Genomic DNA, 17,581 nt, shown 5'->3' with positions numbered 1-17,581 from the left:
TTGTGAACAGCAGTTTTCAGTTCTTTCCACAGATTCTCGATTGGATTCAGGTCTGGACTTTGACTTGGCCATTCTAACACCTGGATATGTTTATTTGTGAACCATTCCATTGTAGATTTTGCTTTATGTTTTGGATCATTGTCTTGTTGGAAGACAAATCTCCGTCCCAGTCTCAGGTCTTTTGCAGACTCCATCAGGTTTTCTTCCAGAATGGTCCTGTATTTGGCTCCATCCATCTTCCCATCAATTTTAACCATCTTCCCTGTCCCTGCTGAAGAAAAGCAGGCCCAAACCATGATGCTGCCACCACCATGTTTGACAGTGGGGATGGTGTGTTCAGGGTGATGAGCTGTGTTGCTTTTACGCCAAACATAACGTTTTGCATTGTTGCCAAAAGTTTGATTTTGGTTTCATCTGACCACAGCACCTTCTTCCACATGTTTGGTGTGTCTCCCAGGTGGCTTTTGGCAAACTTTTACACACATTTTTATGGATATCTTTAAGAAATGGCTTTCTTCTTGCCACTCTTCCATAAAGGCCAGATTTGTGCAGATACACCGATGTTGTTGTCCTAATGGACAGAGTCTCCCACCTCAGCTGTAGATCTCTGCAGTTCATCCAGAGTGATCATGGGCCTCTTGGCTGCATCTCTGATCAGTCTTCTCATCGTATGAGCTGAAAGTTTAGAGGGACGGCCGGGTCTTACGTGGATTTGTAGTGGTCTGATACTCCTTCCATTTCAATATTATCGCTTGCACAGTGCTCCTTGGGATGTTTAAAGCTTGGGAAATCTTTTTGTATCCAAATCCGGCTTTAAACTTCCACAACAGTATCTCGGACCTGCCTGGTGTGTTCCTTGTTCTTCATGATGCTCTGCGCTTTACACGGACCTCTGAGACTATCACAGAGCAGGTGCATTTATACGGAGACTTGATTACACACAGGTGGATTCTATTTATCATCATTAGTCATTTAGGTCAACATTGGATCATTCAGAGATCCTCACTGAACTTCTGGAGAGAGTTTGCTGCACTGAAAGTAAAGGGGCTGAATAATTTTGCACGGCCACTTTTTCAGTTTTTTATTTGTTAAAAAAGTTTGAAATAGCCAATGAATTTCGTTCCACTTCATAATTGGGACGCACTTGTTGTTGATTCTTCACAAAAAATTACAGTTTTATATCTTTATGTTTGAGGCCTGAAATGTGGCAAAAGGTCGAAATGTTCAAGGGGGCCGAATACTTTCGCAAGGCACTGTATATATATATATATATATATATATTCACTTTTTTTTAAATTCTGAAATTTTGCACATTAAATCTACAGTGACCTCTAAATGTTGTGATCCCCCTCCCCCACCCCCACCAATAACATCGCAGATTTAGTTGAAGAAGAAATTGCAGCATTTGTTTACACTACTGTTTCAGTAAAAAGTTGTAATGCACTGTGGGCTCAACTTTTGATATCTCAAAAATATGATTACTATGTTTGTGGAGAACAGTCTGGAGATTAAGTTTCCGAATATTGGTGTCAATAAAGCCAAAAATGTGGGAGGACATAGGTTTACGAAGTTTTGCAGTTTTTGCAAAAAGTAGATAGACTTCAAAATTGCTACTGGGTAAAAGCAGAGAATAGTTTCTGCTCTATTGGGGCTACAGTTTGACGTAAATTGCGACACTGTAGCATGTATGGTGGCTGTTCATTTGGTTAATATTGAACACTTTGAGTCTCCATACTTTAAGATAAGATGTATTTTATTGGACTGCATTAGTTTTTGCTAGGTAACGTTATAGCCCACACAGAGACTGTATGCAATAAACGCAACTGATAGCATGTCTTTTCACAGGTCTTCTCAAAACCCACGGTGTGTTGCAAAAGCGAGTTTAATGCTCTTAACAAGGTATTAACAAACAGTGTCTTTAATGTTCAGGGTTTAGAGCCTCCCCTCCATACGTCCCCTGCACTTCTAAATCTACCAGCCCGTCTGGACGGTCTCCTTTGTCTTCTCATATTGTTAGACGCATGCCATCTGCTCCATGTTATTATAGGCGGCTTTAGATTGAAAGCAGCACAACTTCTGTGGGTCCCTTTCGCCCAGACTTTAGCCTCAGCAGCTTCCTAAACATAGTCCAGCATGCCAAACTTAATCGGGGGCACCTCCAGTTTTTTTGTTTTTTCCTACAAAATAGTCAGGGCCTGCCCTGTATTTTAACATAACGGTGTATCGTTGCCCGGTGACGTCAGCGTCCCAGCAAAAGAGTCCCCCTTTTCTTTTTTTTTAGCAGTGTGTGGACAGGATGCTTTTCACTCTCAGCCCGGACTGTTGCAAACACCGCTCAAGCTTTCTGTGCAGATGGCTCGACTAAATGTGAAAGAAGGTGTAACGTTAGCTATTGGGCAATGTTTGAGGGGGTTTAATTGGCTGAAACAGTCCGAGTAAGTCAACTTTAATCGCTAGGTAACGGAGCTAGGATTCAGCTAGCTCAAGTGCGCTAAACCATCTCGGAAGATCGTACTTGTAGGTGAATGGAACGACAGGAAAACATTTTAAACCAGAATTAATCGTCATTTAACCATCTTACCACTTTACTATAGGTGTTTTAAACGGTTGTAATTTTCAATGTAACATCTTTCACCACACGATGGAGACATATTTTTGTCTTTCCTCCAGCCAATGTAACCCCCCCAAAAGTATTTGAAGAATGAATCACTCATGTGCTTTTTATTGTGTCTTATTCAGATCTGACTGCAGCAGGATGTCATCATCTGGCAGTAAGTATTCCTTCACTGATACAGAAGTTAAAGAGGCACTCCAGTAATTTTAAATTGTACTTTTATAAAGTTAGGAGACTCAAAAGAGACAGATTTAAAATAAGAGTGGTCCAAAATGATGCAGCAGAGACCAAGGTCTTCTAATACATCCACGACCAAGATTCGCTACACTTACAAACAAGGCCGAGCCCACCGTTACTTAGGAGACAGGAAGTGTGTACCATTTCATACCATTGGGGCATCGTGTAATGCGCTTTATAGAGAATCTTTGCTTGTGTGTGTGTGTGTGTGTGTGTAACCCTAGTTGAGCATATGACCAGTCGGGTCAGGCAGCAGCGGCAGCAACAGCTCCTGCTAATGAACTTGCATCTGCTGGCCAACCCTGGAGACTCACTGCTGCTGCAGCACACCCTGGATCGCCTCCTCCGTTGGCTCTGTCCAAGCTTACACATCTTCCATGTGTCAGAGAGGGCCTCTCCATTTAGAAGTTACACCCGCCTCTGTCCTGTGGCAGGTAAGGATCCTTACTCTGTGGTCTTGTATTTATTATACTTATGTCTAAGAATCTAAGATGGTAATCGGGTCTCAGGTATTTAATTAGCAGGGATGCAACACTCTGTTGTGCCCGTACAACCTCATTGCACATTCTGATGCTGTATTATGCTCCATAAAGAGGAAACATGTTTACAGAAATTTAAACCATTTTCATGTCAAAAAAACCCTCAAATTAGGGCTGTGCAATTAATCAAAATATAATCGTGATTATGATTTCGGCTCCAATGATCACAAAAACAGAATAATCGAGAAAAACAATTATTAGTTATAAGTAAACTCTTATTTTCTCTTATGTTCTGAATGACAAAAATAAAGTTTAAATAGGAAAAGTATCAAGGCAAATGTCACAGTTTTTTTACTGTTGATTTATGTAACTTTTTCCACGTTTTTTTTAAGTTCAATAACTGCAACATCTTTCCAGAAGTGAACGAGTAATCGTGTCAAATTATCATGATTTCAATATTGACCAAAATTATTTTATATTATATATTTTTTTCCATAATCGAGCAGCCCTACCTCAAATGTACTTTTAACTGAATACTACATTTACTCTGTCTCTGTGTATGGAGTAAACATGTCATCCCACCATGAGCTGCCCTTGTTAGAACTGCATCCGTTTTTATTTAAGGTTGATTGAGAATAAATCTTTTTCCAAAAATGTTTCAGGCTACCCATCTCTGGCCATCACCTTCTTCCTCCATGAGGCCTATGGAGAGGAGCGAATCCTCAAAGTGCTGGACTTCTTTCAGCGTCCACCCTGGCAGTACCACCACACTGAGACCTGCGGCAGCCGAACTGGAGGGATCCACATTACCTCCAGCAGCTCCCCCGCCAATGCCATGCTGCGGCCCTACCTCCTGCCCAGCAGAGACTTCTATAGTTTGGGTGCAGGTATGCCTGTGTGGGGGGTTCGACCAGTCCACTGTGGAGGTGAAATACTACGTGTGACACTCTACAGTGGATATGACAACTATGAGGATGCTGTGCGGCTCTATGAGACAGTGCTGCAGCGACAGGCAGAGGAGCAGAAGACTGGCTTCTGCTGGTTCACTCTCCACACAGGTGAGTCTTGTTGCCCTTTGATTTTTATAGTATTTATATTCTAAAGCAATAACAATTAAAGCATTCAAGTCCAGCTTTAAGGCTTAGCTTTTTTTATTATAATAAGAAGTAAAGCAAATAGGCAGGGAAGTGACACAAAATCACTTGTTTCATACAGAGCCTGGGTTGTGCCTGCAGCTGGCTTTGAAACAGTTGTCACCAGGGGTTAGAGTGGAGCCATGCAGCTCTGCCGTGCTGCAGTTTAGTGTGGAAGAAATTGGCCAGCTAGTCCCTCTGTTGCCCAACCCCTGTACCCCTATCAGCACTACACGCTGGCAGACAGAAGACCTGGATGGCAACAAGGTTCTCTTCCAGGTAAGTGTATCCTCAAATACACCATCAAATGTGTCAAAATGTGCAAATGCTATATGTTGCCTGATGCCTAATGTTGAGGACATGATTGTTCAATTCCTGCTTTTTAATTATGTTTTACATGCAGCTTAGTGACCAATGTTGTGTTTTTTAAAGTCCTTTCCAGTCTTTAGTCTGCCCCACTCTTTCTACAACATGTAGAAAAGCTTCTCCTTGATTTATGTCAGGATTAATCATGAAGTTTGTCATCAGTGTGAAACAGTCCTACATTAACTGTAAACACACAGCAATCTGCAGGTTTACTCTATATTTGTCTCACAGCATATAGAGTCCAAAGAGCAGTTTGTTTTTTGTTTGCACTTCGTTTTGCTAAAATGTTATTGGTAGAACAGAACATTTTGTACACTGTGTAGCTTGCCTTCAAGGGAATAACGAGTTTGATTTTGAGGGACAGCAGCAGTTGTGAAATGAAGGAATGTTAATGTGTTGCCTTTAGGGCTGTGCTCGATTGAAGAAATTCTTAGTCGACTAACACTCATTCAATTGTATCGACTAATCGATTAGTTGATTTAATCAACAGATCTGTAAATCTGAGTTTCTCCACAAAGAGTCATGCAAAAGCACCACTTTAATTCTTGTGTTTACCAGAGATGTGCTCGTACGTTTCTTTGAAATAAGTCATTCAGCATGAAAAAAGCATAAAACGTGACTAATCGAGTAAAGAAATCTAAGTTGACTAAGACCAAAACGACTGATTAGTCGACTAATCGACTAAGAGGGAGCAGATTTTAAGACAAAATGATCATTATTTAACCTGGAATACATGCTGCATGCACAACATTATTTTCATTATGCAAATCACACTTATCACACTTGCATGTGATGCAAACCCCATTTTATACCAGATGTTGTCCAAACACAAATATACAAACAACACAGCCATGAGATTGATGGAGGAGGCCAGTTTGACGACTAGGTATATATGTACTAAGGTGGTTATCTTTCCGGGTTTGGCTTGGCACCGCGGGGCAGAGTCAGCTAATAGGAAAGCTGTACGGCTAACCAAGCTAACTGGCTAACCAAGCTAACTACAGTTAGCTGCCATTAGCGGTTAATTTACAAGTAAAGCTATCTATCCAAAACTCTGTAAATCACCTTGGTACTGTATTCCCTGTTGTCAAACCGGCCTTATAACATTTATGACATCTTAATGAAAAGTAAAAATGGTACCACTGTACTTAAAGTCAAGGGAACTATTCATGACACAATTATAAAAGCATGTGGATGATCTTTCACTCAAAGAAAAATATTCATAACACAATTATAATGGTCTCATGAAAGCCAATGTCAAAACCAACCACTTATGACCCTTTAATGCTTTTGTCACATCTCAGGTTTTTAACAATGTCACATAACACAAACCTGATAAGACATAGCCCAACAAAATTAAACAGGTTAACAAAATATATCTTAGCCAAGGAGCCAGGATTCTTTAGCCTGTTCAAACCACAGAATAATCAGTGTCGACTGTCAGAGTTACATGTCATTCATTAGCTCAGAATAAAGAAATCAAGCTTTTAACAGACTAGCCTCATAAGATAAAACCGCATTGGTTCAATCTTCCAGTGATGATGAAATAAAAAATGTGTGGATGCATGTGGTTGCTGTCTTTCATGGAGCCAACAAAAGCTGTCAGAGTAGCATATGTTTAATGTGTACAGTAATTCTGTCTAAGTTACTTAACTTGCTTAAATCTCTTTAGTCCTGGTGTAAATCATAATCCCTCTCCTTCTGTCCTTCTGTGCTGCAGGTGAAAACCCCGGCTCAACCTCAGCGGCCTCTGACCTGTGCTTTCCCCCTGACATGCCCCAGCGTGTCCCCTCGAGGAATGCAGCTCAGGAGCTTGGGACAGGGCCACAGCCTGTCGCCCTGCAGCCTCACAACACCCCTGCCCTGGCAAACACACAGGCAAGGCAAGTACACAGAAGTGTAAACTGTGTTCACAGCGTTTTTTGTTGATGGTTTTTGTGGCATAATACTATGACTTTTTATGACATACTGTGACATACTATACTTATTTTTACATACTATACTATGTCTTTTTTATGACATATTATACTATGACTTTTTAAGACTTTCTTTATGACATACTATACTATGACATTTTTATGAATTACTATACTGACCGTTTTGACTTTTTTATGACATACTATGCTATGACATGTTTATGACATACTATGCTATGACTTTTTATGACATACTATACTATGACTTTTTATGATATGTTATACTTTGACATTTTTATGACATACTATACTATGACTTTTTTGACATTTTTATATACTATGACTTTTTTTACATACAATATTATGACTTTTTAATGAAACTATGCTATGACTTTTTTGACATGCTATACTATGACTTTTTAATGATTTTTTTGTGACATACTATACTTTAAGGGGCCGTTTAGGCCATATATCAAGAATGCATGCATATACTCCGCTTTTAACTCACACACACATAAAAAGCATATTATAATATGTCGAAAAAATCATAGTACGTTGAAGAGTTTATCCCTCAACCTCCAATCTTCAATTTATCTCCAGCAGCTTATCTCACTGAGCAATTTGTGAAGCTCATGCATTTGTTTGGTGGTGTACTTATTGTTCACATTACTGAAGACGTAAAAAGTCATAGTATAGTATGTCGAAAAAGGTCTAATAAAAGTCATAGTATAGTATGTTGAAAAAAGTCATAAAAACAGTCATAGTATAGTATAGGCACCTAGATAGCTCAGTTGGTAGAGCGGGCGCCCATATATAGAGGTTTACTCCTTGACGCAGCAGGCCGGGGTTTGACTCGGGCCTGCAGCCCTTTGCTGCATGTCATTCCCCCTCTCTTTCCCCTTTCATGTCTTCAGCTGTCAAGAAAGGTAGTATGTCGAAAAAGTCTTCAAAAAGTCGTAGTACAATATGTTGGAAAAAAGTCATAAAAAATTCATAGTATGACCTCCTGTCTCCTGCCTTTATCTCTAGCAGTTTATCTCACTGAGGTCGTAATGCATTGGTTCGGCATTGCATTTATTGTTCACATTACTGAAGACGTAAAAATGTCATAGTATATAGTATGTCAACAAAAGGTCAAAACGTAGTATGTCAAAAAGAATAATGAAAAAGTCATAGTTTAGTATGTCGAAAAAGTCATAAACAATTCGGGAAAAAGGCATAGTATAGTTTGTGGGAAAAAAGTCATAAAAAAGCATAGTATAGTATGTTGAAAAAGTCTTAAAAAAGTCATAGTACGGTATGTCGGAAAAAGGTCATAGTATAGTATGTTGAAAAAGGTCATAGTATAGTATGTCGAAAAAAAGGCATAAAAAGTCAAGCTCTGAACCTCCAACCTTCATCTCATCTCCAGCAGCTTATCTCACTGAGCTATTTGTGAAGCTCATAATGCATTGGTTCGGCAGTGTACTTATTGTTTACATTACTGAAGACAAAAAAAAGTCATAGTAGTATGTCGAAAAAGGTGTAAAAAAAAAAGTCATAGTATAGTATATCGAAAAAAAGTCATAATGTGTTGAACCCTCCACCTCAAATCTTCATTGTCTAGCAGCTTATCTCACTGAGCTATTTCTGAAGCTCATAATGATTGGTTCAGCGTTGTATTTATTGTTCACATTACGGAAGACAAAAAAAGTCAAATTATAGTATGTAAAAAAAAAGTCATAAAAAGGCAAAGTATGTCGAAAATGTCTTTAAAAAGTTACAGTATAATATGTAAAAAAAGTCATAGTATAGTATGTCGGAAAAAAGTCATAATCTATTGAAGAGTTGAACCCTCCACCTCAAATCTTCATTGTCTAGCAGCTTATCTCACTGAGCTATTTCTGAAGCTCGCAATGCATTGGTTCAGCGTTGTATTTATTGTTCACATTACGGAAGACAAAAGTCATAGTATAGTATGTCGAAAAAAGTCACAGTATAGTATGTTGAAAAAAAGTCATAAAAAGACAAAGTATAGTAAGTCGAAAATGTCTTAAAAAAGTTACAGTATAGCATGTCGAAAAAAAAAGTCATAAAAAAGTCTGGTGTAGTATGTCGAAAAAAGTCATAAAAAGTCATAGTGTACTATTTAGAAAAAAGTCATAAAAAAGTAATAGTATAGTATATCGGAAACAAGTCATAGTTTAGTATGCCGAAAAAAAGTCATAAAAAAGTCACAGTATAGTATGTCGAAAAAGAGTCACAGTATGTTGATGACTTGATCCCTCAACCTCCACCCTTCATCTTATCTCCAGCAGCTTATCTCACTGAGCTATTTGTGAAGCTCATAATGCATTGGTTTGGCGGTGTACTTATTGTTTACATTACTGAAGACAAAAAAGTCATATGTCAAAAAAGGTCTAAAAAAAGTCATAGTATAGTATGTCGTAAAAAGTCATAGTATAGTACATCAAAAAAGTCATAAAAAGTCATAGTATAATATGTCGAAAAAGTCTAAAAAAAGGTCATAGTATAGTATGTCGAAAATAAGTCATAATGTCTTGACGATTTGAACCCTCCACCTCAAATCTTCATTGTCTAGCAGCTTATCTCACTGAGATATTACTAAAGCTCATAATGCATAGGTAAAAAGTCATAGTATAGTATGTTGAAAAAAAGTCATAAAAAGGCAAAGTATAGTAAGTCGAAAATGTCTTAAAAAAGTTACAGTATAGTATGTCAAAAAAAGTGATTAAAAAAAAGTCATGGAAAAAGTAAAAAAAAACAAGTCATAGTATAGTATGTCAAAAAAGTCATAGTATGTTGAAGAGATGAACTCTTAATCTCCAATTTGTGAAGGTTTCGTAATGTATTGGTTGGGCCCTGTATTTATTGTTCACATTACTGAAGACAATAATGTAATGTATACTTTATTAATCCTGCAAGAGGGAATTACAATGTTTTTCACTCTGTTGTCATTACACACATTACACACAGTCATACTATAGTATAGTATGTCATAAAAAAGTCCATGTATAGTTTGTCAAAAAAAAGAAATCATGAAAAAAGTCATAGTATAGTATGTCCAAAAAAATCATAAAAAAGTCATGGTATAGTCAGTTGAAAAAAACGCATGAAAACGTCATAGTATAGTATGTCGAAAAAAGTCGGTATAGTATGTTGATAAAAGTCATAGTATAGCATGTCGAAAAAAGTCAAAGCGTATTATGTCGAAAAGAATCATAATTTCAATTCAATTGTATTTATAGTATTAAATCATAACAACAGTTATCTCAAGACACTTTACAGATAGAGTAAGTCTAGACCACACTCTATAATTTACAAAGACCCAACAATTCCAGTAATTCCCCCAAGAGCAAGCATTTTAGTACGACAGTGGCGAGGAAAAACTCCCTTTTAGGAAGAAACCTCGGACAGACCCAGGCTCTTGGTAGCCGGTGTCTGATGGTGCTGGTTGGGGGTGTGATGAACAGTAGTAATTATAGTCACACTAAAGATAATGGAACTATGACTAGAAATAGTAGTTGTAATTGTTCATGGTGTAATATGTCGAAAAAAAGTCATAGTATAGTATGTCACAAACAAGTCATAGTATATAGTATGTTGAAAAAGTAAAAATATGACTTTTTTAACATTTTAATAACATACTATAACTTTTTTATGACATACTATACTATGACTTTTTATGACATATTGACTTCTTTTTTTTAACATACTATACACACTATACCCATTATGTGTTTCAGTTATTAACACTGAATGTTTTTTTGTTTATAAGAAAACTCCACAAGTAACTTATAAGTTTGAGTTTTTATAAGCCATTTAGCCACATTACTCCGTAGTTTGTTGAAGTGGATCAGTCTTCTACAGTAGACGTTCCCATGAGCCCTTTCTTAGATCCCAAAACTCTCATGTTGCCAGCTGTTAGTGAGCAGTTACCTTGTTTTTACTTTATTCAAAATCAATATATCAAATATAGTTTTTGCCGATGGCTTACAAAAGATTTGTTGCAAAATGTGGCTCATTGTGTCAAAATTCTTCCCACAAGCCAAATAAGATGCAACACTTGGAGATAAATATCTCACTTCTACTGTATGTCAAGATGAAAACTGCAATCAAAACGTAACAATCCTTTTTCAAAATGGCATTTTAGCAACAAAATTATACAGACATTAATTACTCTTTCAAAGCAGCAATAACACGCTGGTGTTTTTTATACAAAACACTGCTCTCTTTAGTACTTTGTAACCTATTTTCTCATACAGGCTGCTGTGAAAGATTGTTCCAGTACAGAACATTTACTTAGATTTCAGTGAATGCAAAAATAGAAAGGCTTCAGAAAAAAATGTATACAGTTTATTTTTTCCCCATTGCAGGTTTTACAACAAAAACAAAGAAAAGTTGAATTACAGTACAGTAATCAGTATATTACTGTAAACACAAAAAACAATAAATATAATTGCAGTAAAATTACAGTGCAATGGTAAATATTTTTTTTTTGTAAAGGATGGGGTGGATTGTTTATGGATCCTGCCTTCTGTTTGGGTCTGGCCACATCACGTCATTCACATCACAAGCAATATAATCCCTGGCCAGGCAACGGGGGAAATATCGCCTTGCGTGCTGTATCCACCTTGGACTGACCCCACCTCGATGTCACGGCGTGCCTCTTCCATTGCTTGCAGAAGAGGCATGCGGGCACGTGGTTGGCCGTCGTACACTTTCCAACGCCAAGCTGAAAACGATTCCTCAATCGGATTGAGAAATGGGGAGTAAGGTGTTGAGTAGGGACCTAGAGTGACACTGTGATGGAGAACTCCTTGCAGACTAATGCCGGCACACAAGGGGATATTTCCCCAATTTCAGATAGTGTTTTGCATTTCGACGAGAAGTGTTTTCCCAATGATTGCTAGAGTTTTCACTCTTGAACAAAGTTTATAATGTAAGAAATAGTGTGTAGTGTTTTGCAAGAAGTGCGATGCAGAATTGCAAACAAAGTGCAAAGCAGAAAACGTTTTTGTACTTTTGGTGCCTTTGTTTAAGGCATCGTTACAAAAGTTGAGGTTTTGATGCATTCACTTTCAGTGTGTAAGTAGTCGGCAAAAACTGTAAAGGATGTCCATGATGATATATTTTACAACAAATCACCTCTAATTAAAAAATGTATAGAAATTTATCAGATTCAGATTACCGGTAATGTACTTACTCTTAGACCACACATTGTGGTATGGAGTACAAAACACCGGTCTTATCCTGCAACGCCATCTGCAAATGATCTGACCCTAAGGCGATGAAACTCTTTTCTCCAGTAACTTTAAATTGACGCTACACAAAGAAACCACACTCAATTTTGAGTATAGTACAATAGCAAAGGTTTTTGATGCCCACTTTTGTGACTCTGCTGGATGTGATTTTGGTTGTCAGCAGGCCACAGACCGCGCAGTGACCCTGTCCTTGAGAAGCTTCATGGAGGAGGTGGTGGAGCCGAGAGCCAGGGATCAGGAAGCTGCTGCAGCACCCCTCCAGGCAGCTCCTGTTACTCTTCGCAGCGCAGCAGCCCTGCACCGCCGTCAACCACCAATCACCCGGACTCTCCTCTGCGCCCCTCCATCGTGCGTTCGCTCTCTGATCTCCTTCTGGAAGAAGATGAGGAGGAGCCAGAGACCAACGTAGACACAGGAGTCCCTGTCTCACTGCACTCTGACACGGTAGTCAAAATAATTGCTCGCTCTTCTATCATGGACCCTTTGATGACTCACCGCCCTGAGAGACCTGCAGCTGTTGGGGCTTCAGCTGTTGAGGGTCTGGCCAAGGAGCTGATTGAATGTCTGCCACGGACACACATACACCCTCAGGTCGCCTCCAGGACATGGGGCTCCTCAGATGCAGCCAAGAAGGGCTGTGGCAGCAGGACTGTGGCAGCAGGACAAAGCCCCTCAAAAGAGCTCTACGTGGAGAACAGGACTACTGCTGAGCTCCTGTCAGCACACACAAACAAGGAGCCAGTCGATGAGTTCTTCATCTAAAATTCCTGCTATGACGCCACCTGCTGTGGTAATAATCACAGTGCAAAAAAAAGCATAACATATCACACAGAGGACAGCAACACAAGTTGGACACGATGAGAAACCCTTAAAGAGGCTGTGAAGTTATGCAGGAGGACAAAGCTGTGTAGTTTGGCGAAAGAGAAATCCTCTGGAATACAGAAGAAACCAAAGTTCAGCTGCAGGTGACACTTTCTACTCAGAAATGTCTAAAGTCTTAAAATGGTTTGACTCGTCCCATACATTTCTACAATATACAGTACAAATGTTCAAATCCTACTCTCACAGAGCTGCCAAGAGAGCGGTACAAGGTAAGTGATATTTTAAAACAGCGCAGGTAATAATATTCTTGAATGTCGAAATTATTTGTATTTAGATCCAACTAATGATTTGTGCAGCTATTGTGCTAAAATGTAGCCATTTGAATAGCAAAACATGAAGGAAAAGCTCTGTATGAAGTTGTTACTATCAGGGTACTAATGCCAGACCATGTTTCTGTCACGTTACTTAGCTAGGCAAGCTAATGTTTTATTTTTTGACTGCTGTTGAAACAGATGATGATCTCAGCGTGAAGGCACTCTTTGATGTAGCTGTTGATCGTGATTAGAAATCTGATTAAGTCTGATTGCTTTCCACAGCGCAGCACTGTCCGTCTGTGTTACAGGCTTTACATAGTAAAATTATAGCTATAGCTATTTGTTTAAATGCACTTCAAATTATCTTTACTCTAGTATTTGTGTGTTAAAATGTACAAGACAAGTGATGGACTAGACCAGGCCAAATTATTGTATTGAAGAGGATTGAATTTTCTCACATAATATTTTTTTCCTTAGATAGCCTAGAGTTTACAGAACATTCGGACTTTACAAAAATCTTGTAATATAATATATTTTAATATGAATCTAACCATTAGTAGGTAAGGTATCTCAAACAGCCCAAATGTGTCCTGGGACATCAGAAATGTTAATTATTGTAAAGTGAGAGATCAGCAGACCGATTAATTTAAGTAAAAGTTTAACATGAATTGGACTGATCAGGTACAACAGATGGTAGTCAAACCCACATTACTGCACAGTGCTCATGATCATTGTAGTGATTGTAGCTGTTTAAAGTCTGATAAAAGATAATATTGTATTATGAGGAGAGTAAAATACTATGCATTTAATGACATCATGATTCATGGCATATGAAGACTAACTGTGTCCTGACAGAATTTCACAAGACAAAACATTTCAAGTATGTAATGTCATTGTCAAAATGAATTAGCTGTAGGATTAGTATACTCTATAGTGATGTAAGATCTACATTGGACTGACTGACGTCTGCTCTGCCTGCAGCGATGAGAAATGACACGCCAAGTGAATAATCTGATAAGATGAAAAGGTCACCAGTGAATGAAGGATGTGTCACCGATTTTATAACCACCCTGTTATAAAACTACTGTTGAGTTTGGCCTTCAGTCACAAACCAGACAGAATTTCATTTTGGTTAAATGGAGAAACATTCACGGTCACGGTTGAATCATCATTAAATGGTTTCTTAAAATGCATCACAGCTGTCAGCTTTGTGATAACATCCATCATGATACACTTTATAATGTACTAATTATATTGTCCAAACGTTGGACCTAAACATCTACCTGCTTTGACAGATGTGAATCAGAAATGTGACCTCACATAATGCTGAGCACATGCTGTACTGGGAGTCAGTGATACACATTTAGGCCTTTTACCATAGCGAGCAATTAGCGGGCAACACACAATCACAGGCCAAAAGGAAGTAACAGTCATTTATACAATATGTTACATATGTTAGTGACATAGCAGAAGAGATGATAAAAACACATATCTCTCTGTTTGTTTGTGTGCAAATACTACAAGAGAAAAGAAGATGGTTTTAAAAGCATAGTTCCAACCTGTCTGCTCACTTAAGAGTAGACAGTCCAGTCATTATCTTAACTGTAATAATTAGGCTATAATTGCACATCCATATAGAGTAATATCCATTGCTCTGCAGTATAAATACTATATGTGCATCAAAATGTATAAACCAAGTATTTTTGTTGAATACCTTCATGGCATGAGTTTGCTGAGCTAGGCTCCTTTTGCAACATATAAACTCAATGTGGGTTTAGGCTGAAAAAGTTGTAGCCCTTTACATTATCAACAAATTGCACTTTATCTAAAGCTTACAGCACCCTCTGCTGGTCAAAGAATGTTGTTGCTCTGAGGAGCGTTGCTGCAACCAGTCCAGCTCAGATCCTTGGCCCACTGGCCCTCTCTGGTGACACGCACCTTAACCGGGTCAAATCTCCAGAACCGCTGTTCTCTGAACAGGTAGAGGCGGCCGTCGGGACGGGTCAGCGCCCCATTGGTCCCCTGTGGCACACCAGTCCAGTCTGCCAGCCTGCGGGGGTAGTAGGGTTCTTGGTGCAGGGTTTTGAGGTTAAGAACAGAGTAACGGGAGCCCTTGAAGAGGACCATGTGACCCAGAGGAGCGTAGTAGAAGGCACAGTCAGGGTGTCGGGGCAACCCCAACTCACTGCTCTTCCTCGGGAAGCCGGGGTCCAGCACACTGCCTGTGTAGCGCCACATCCGCTTCCCTGGACACCACGAGACGAGGACGAAAACATGAAGTTACAAATTCTATAAGTCAACAATAAAACAATTTAAACTTCAAGATTTATTTTTGTAGAAATCATTTGCAACGCACCATCTTATTATATTTGATCACAGTGGCTCTATAAACTCATCGGGTACTTCACATAACATCATAGCGTTGACAGGTCAAACTCACTTGGCCACTTGCTCTTTAAAAAGAAGACAATTCTACGAATTCTATCACAATACAAAAAATGCCATAAGCTCCGCTCTTTTAAAACTAAATATAAACCTTACTAAAGAATTGTATTTTGTTTTGCACTATTCTACAGAGAGAGGCTTAACTATTTTGGGGTTCAGTGTCTTGGGGAAATGCAGCCTGCTACTTATGAGAGCAAAGTATCCATAGTGCCTCTTAGCTCACAGATTTAACAAAAAGGAAAGAGAAAAAAATGGAGATGGTAAGTATGGTATAAATAATGTTTTAGTAGAGCGTCTGTATTTTGCATAAATCTGTTCTGCAATTAGCACATAAGTGAATCTAGACAACTTTCAGGTTTTTGACTTTTAACTTGGCCATAACCTAACCTAACCATTAAACACGTTATTAGCATTTAGAACAAAAGGTGAAGCTACTTTAAAACTACAGCTGAGGCTTCAGTACATTAGTCTTTAAATAGCACTTTCCTCATTAAAGGCACAAACCAATCTATTTTGGGGGCTTTAACAGATTTGTGAAGTTAGGCAATAGGTTAGGGAATGTCTTTAAAAGGAAGTGTGAGAGTCCCATTAATGAGTTCAGTGAAGCAGTACCTTTGAAAAAATACCACTTGGAGTCTAGCGGGGAGAAGGCAGCAGCCTCGATGGCCGGAGGGAGGTCAGACCAGCGCTGACGGAGAGGCAGCGGGCCACTCACTCCGCCTTCAGCCAATACTGTCCAGTACACACCGCCCCGAAACACCAGCACTGTGTCATTCTGGTCTAGAGATACAAACAGAAAAGAAAAAACACAAGAGGAGAGCAATAGAGATGGAGATGGATAGATATACACGTCACAACCACAAATGTAAATGTTATTTCATTGGGATTTTATGTGATAGACCAACATTAAGTGGCGCATAATTGTGAAGTGGAAGGAAAATGATACATGGTTTTCAAATTTTTTTACAAATAAAAAAAACTGAAATGTGTGGCGTGCAAAAGTATTCAGCCCCCCTGAGTCAATACTTTGTAGAACCACCTTTCGCTACAATTACAGCTGCAAGTCTTTTGGGGTATGTCTCTACCAGCTTTGCACATCTAGAGACTGACATTTTTGTCCATTCTTGTTTGCAAAATAGCTCAAGCTCAGTCAGATTGGATGGAAAGCGTCTGTGAACAGCAAGTTTCAAGTCTTGCCAGAGATTCTCAATTGGATTTAGGTCTGGACTTTGACTGGGCCATTCTAACACATGAATATGCTTTGATCTAAACCATTCCATTGTAGCTCTGGCTGTATGTTTAGGGTCATTGTCCTGCTGGAAGGTGAACCTCCGCCCCAGTCTCAAGTCTTTTGCAGACTCTTAACAGGTTTTCTTCTAAGATTGCCCTGTATTTGGATCCATCCATCTTCCCATCAACTCTGACCAGTTTCCCTGTCCCTGCTGAAGAAAAGCATCCCCACAGTATGATGCTGCCACCACCATGTTTCACGGTGGGGATGGTGTGTTCTGGGTGATGTGCAGTGTTAGTTTTCCGCCACACGTATCGTTTTGCATTTAGGCCAAAAACTTCAATTTTGGTCTCATCTGACCAGAGCACCTTCCTCCACATGTTTGCTGCGTCCCCCACATGGGACTTTGATTCAACAATGGCTTTCTTCTTGCCACTCTTCCATAAAGGCCCGATTTGTGGAGTGCACGACTAATAGTTTCTGATTCTTCCACCTGAGCTGTGGATCTCTGCAGCTCCTCCAGAGTTACCATGGGCCTCTTGGCTGCTTCTCTGCTCTCCTTGCCCGGCTTGTCAGTTTAGGTGGACGGCCATGTCTTGGTAGGTTTGCAGTTGTGCCATACTCTTTCCATTTTCGAATGATGGCTTGAACAGTGCTCCGTGAGATGTTCAAAGCTTGGGATATTTTCTTATAACCTAACCCTGCTTTAAACCTCTCCACAACTTTATCCCTGACCTGTCTGGTATGTTCTTTGGGCTTC

At 39.2% G+C, this 17,581-nt stretch overlaps 2 protein-coding genes across 5 annotated transcripts in view; one reads left to right on the top strand and one right to left on the bottom strand.

Annotated features, from left to right (window-relative positions):
- Positions 1-2,683: 2,683 nt before the first annotated feature.
- LOC120570434 (protein FAM124B) lies at positions 2,684-14,338 on the top strand. Of its 3 annotated transcripts, XR_005641066.1 has the most exons (7): positions 2,684-2,771; positions 3,076-3,285; positions 3,993-4,388; positions 4,546-4,742; positions 6,550-6,712; positions 12,170-13,100; positions 14,127-14,338. XR_005641066.1 is itself a non-coding variant. In XM_039818797.1 (6 exons), exons 1-6 carry the CDS (start codon positions 2,702-2,704, stop codon positions 12,769-12,771), a joined length of 1,635 nt encoding a protein of 544 aa, XP_039674731.1. In that variant the 5' UTR covers positions 2,684-2,701; the 3' UTR covers positions 12,772-14,338. The 3 variants fall into 3 exon arrangements, 2 of the variants coding, with proteins under 2 accessions (XP_039674731.1, XP_039674720.1); XM_039818797.1 differs by having other exon boundaries at positions 12,173-14,338; XM_039818786.1 differs by having other exon boundaries at positions 12,170-14,338.
- Positions 12,717-17,581, bottom strand: part of mmp28 (matrix metallopeptidase 28) — a 23,056-nt gene continuing 18,191 nt past the window's right edge. Inside the window, exons 7-9 of one of the 2 annotated variants that reach the window (XM_039818819.1) lie at positions 16,203-16,370; positions 15,084-15,391; positions 12,717-12,794 (exon numbers count right to left, since the gene is read on the bottom strand). In XM_039818819.1, the coding sequence (XP_039674753.1) occupies positions 12,780-12,794; positions 15,084-15,391; positions 16,203-16,370 (491 nt within the window). In that variant the 3' untranslated portion in view covers positions 12,717-12,779. Of the gene's footprint in view, positions 12,795-13,663; positions 15,392-16,202; positions 16,371-17,581 lie in introns of those variants that run through there. The other variant, XM_039818810.1, reaches the window with a different exon arrangement.

This window comes from Perca fluviatilis, chromosome 2 (assembly GCF_010015445.1).
Source record: "Perca fluviatilis chromosome 2, GENO_Pfluv_1.0, whole genome shotgun sequence".
NCBI lineage: Eukaryota > Metazoa > Chordata > Actinopteri > Perciformes > Percidae > Perca > Perca fluviatilis.
Note: the sequence above shows the minus strand (reverse complement) of the source record. Positions and strands in the feature narration are given on the sequence as shown.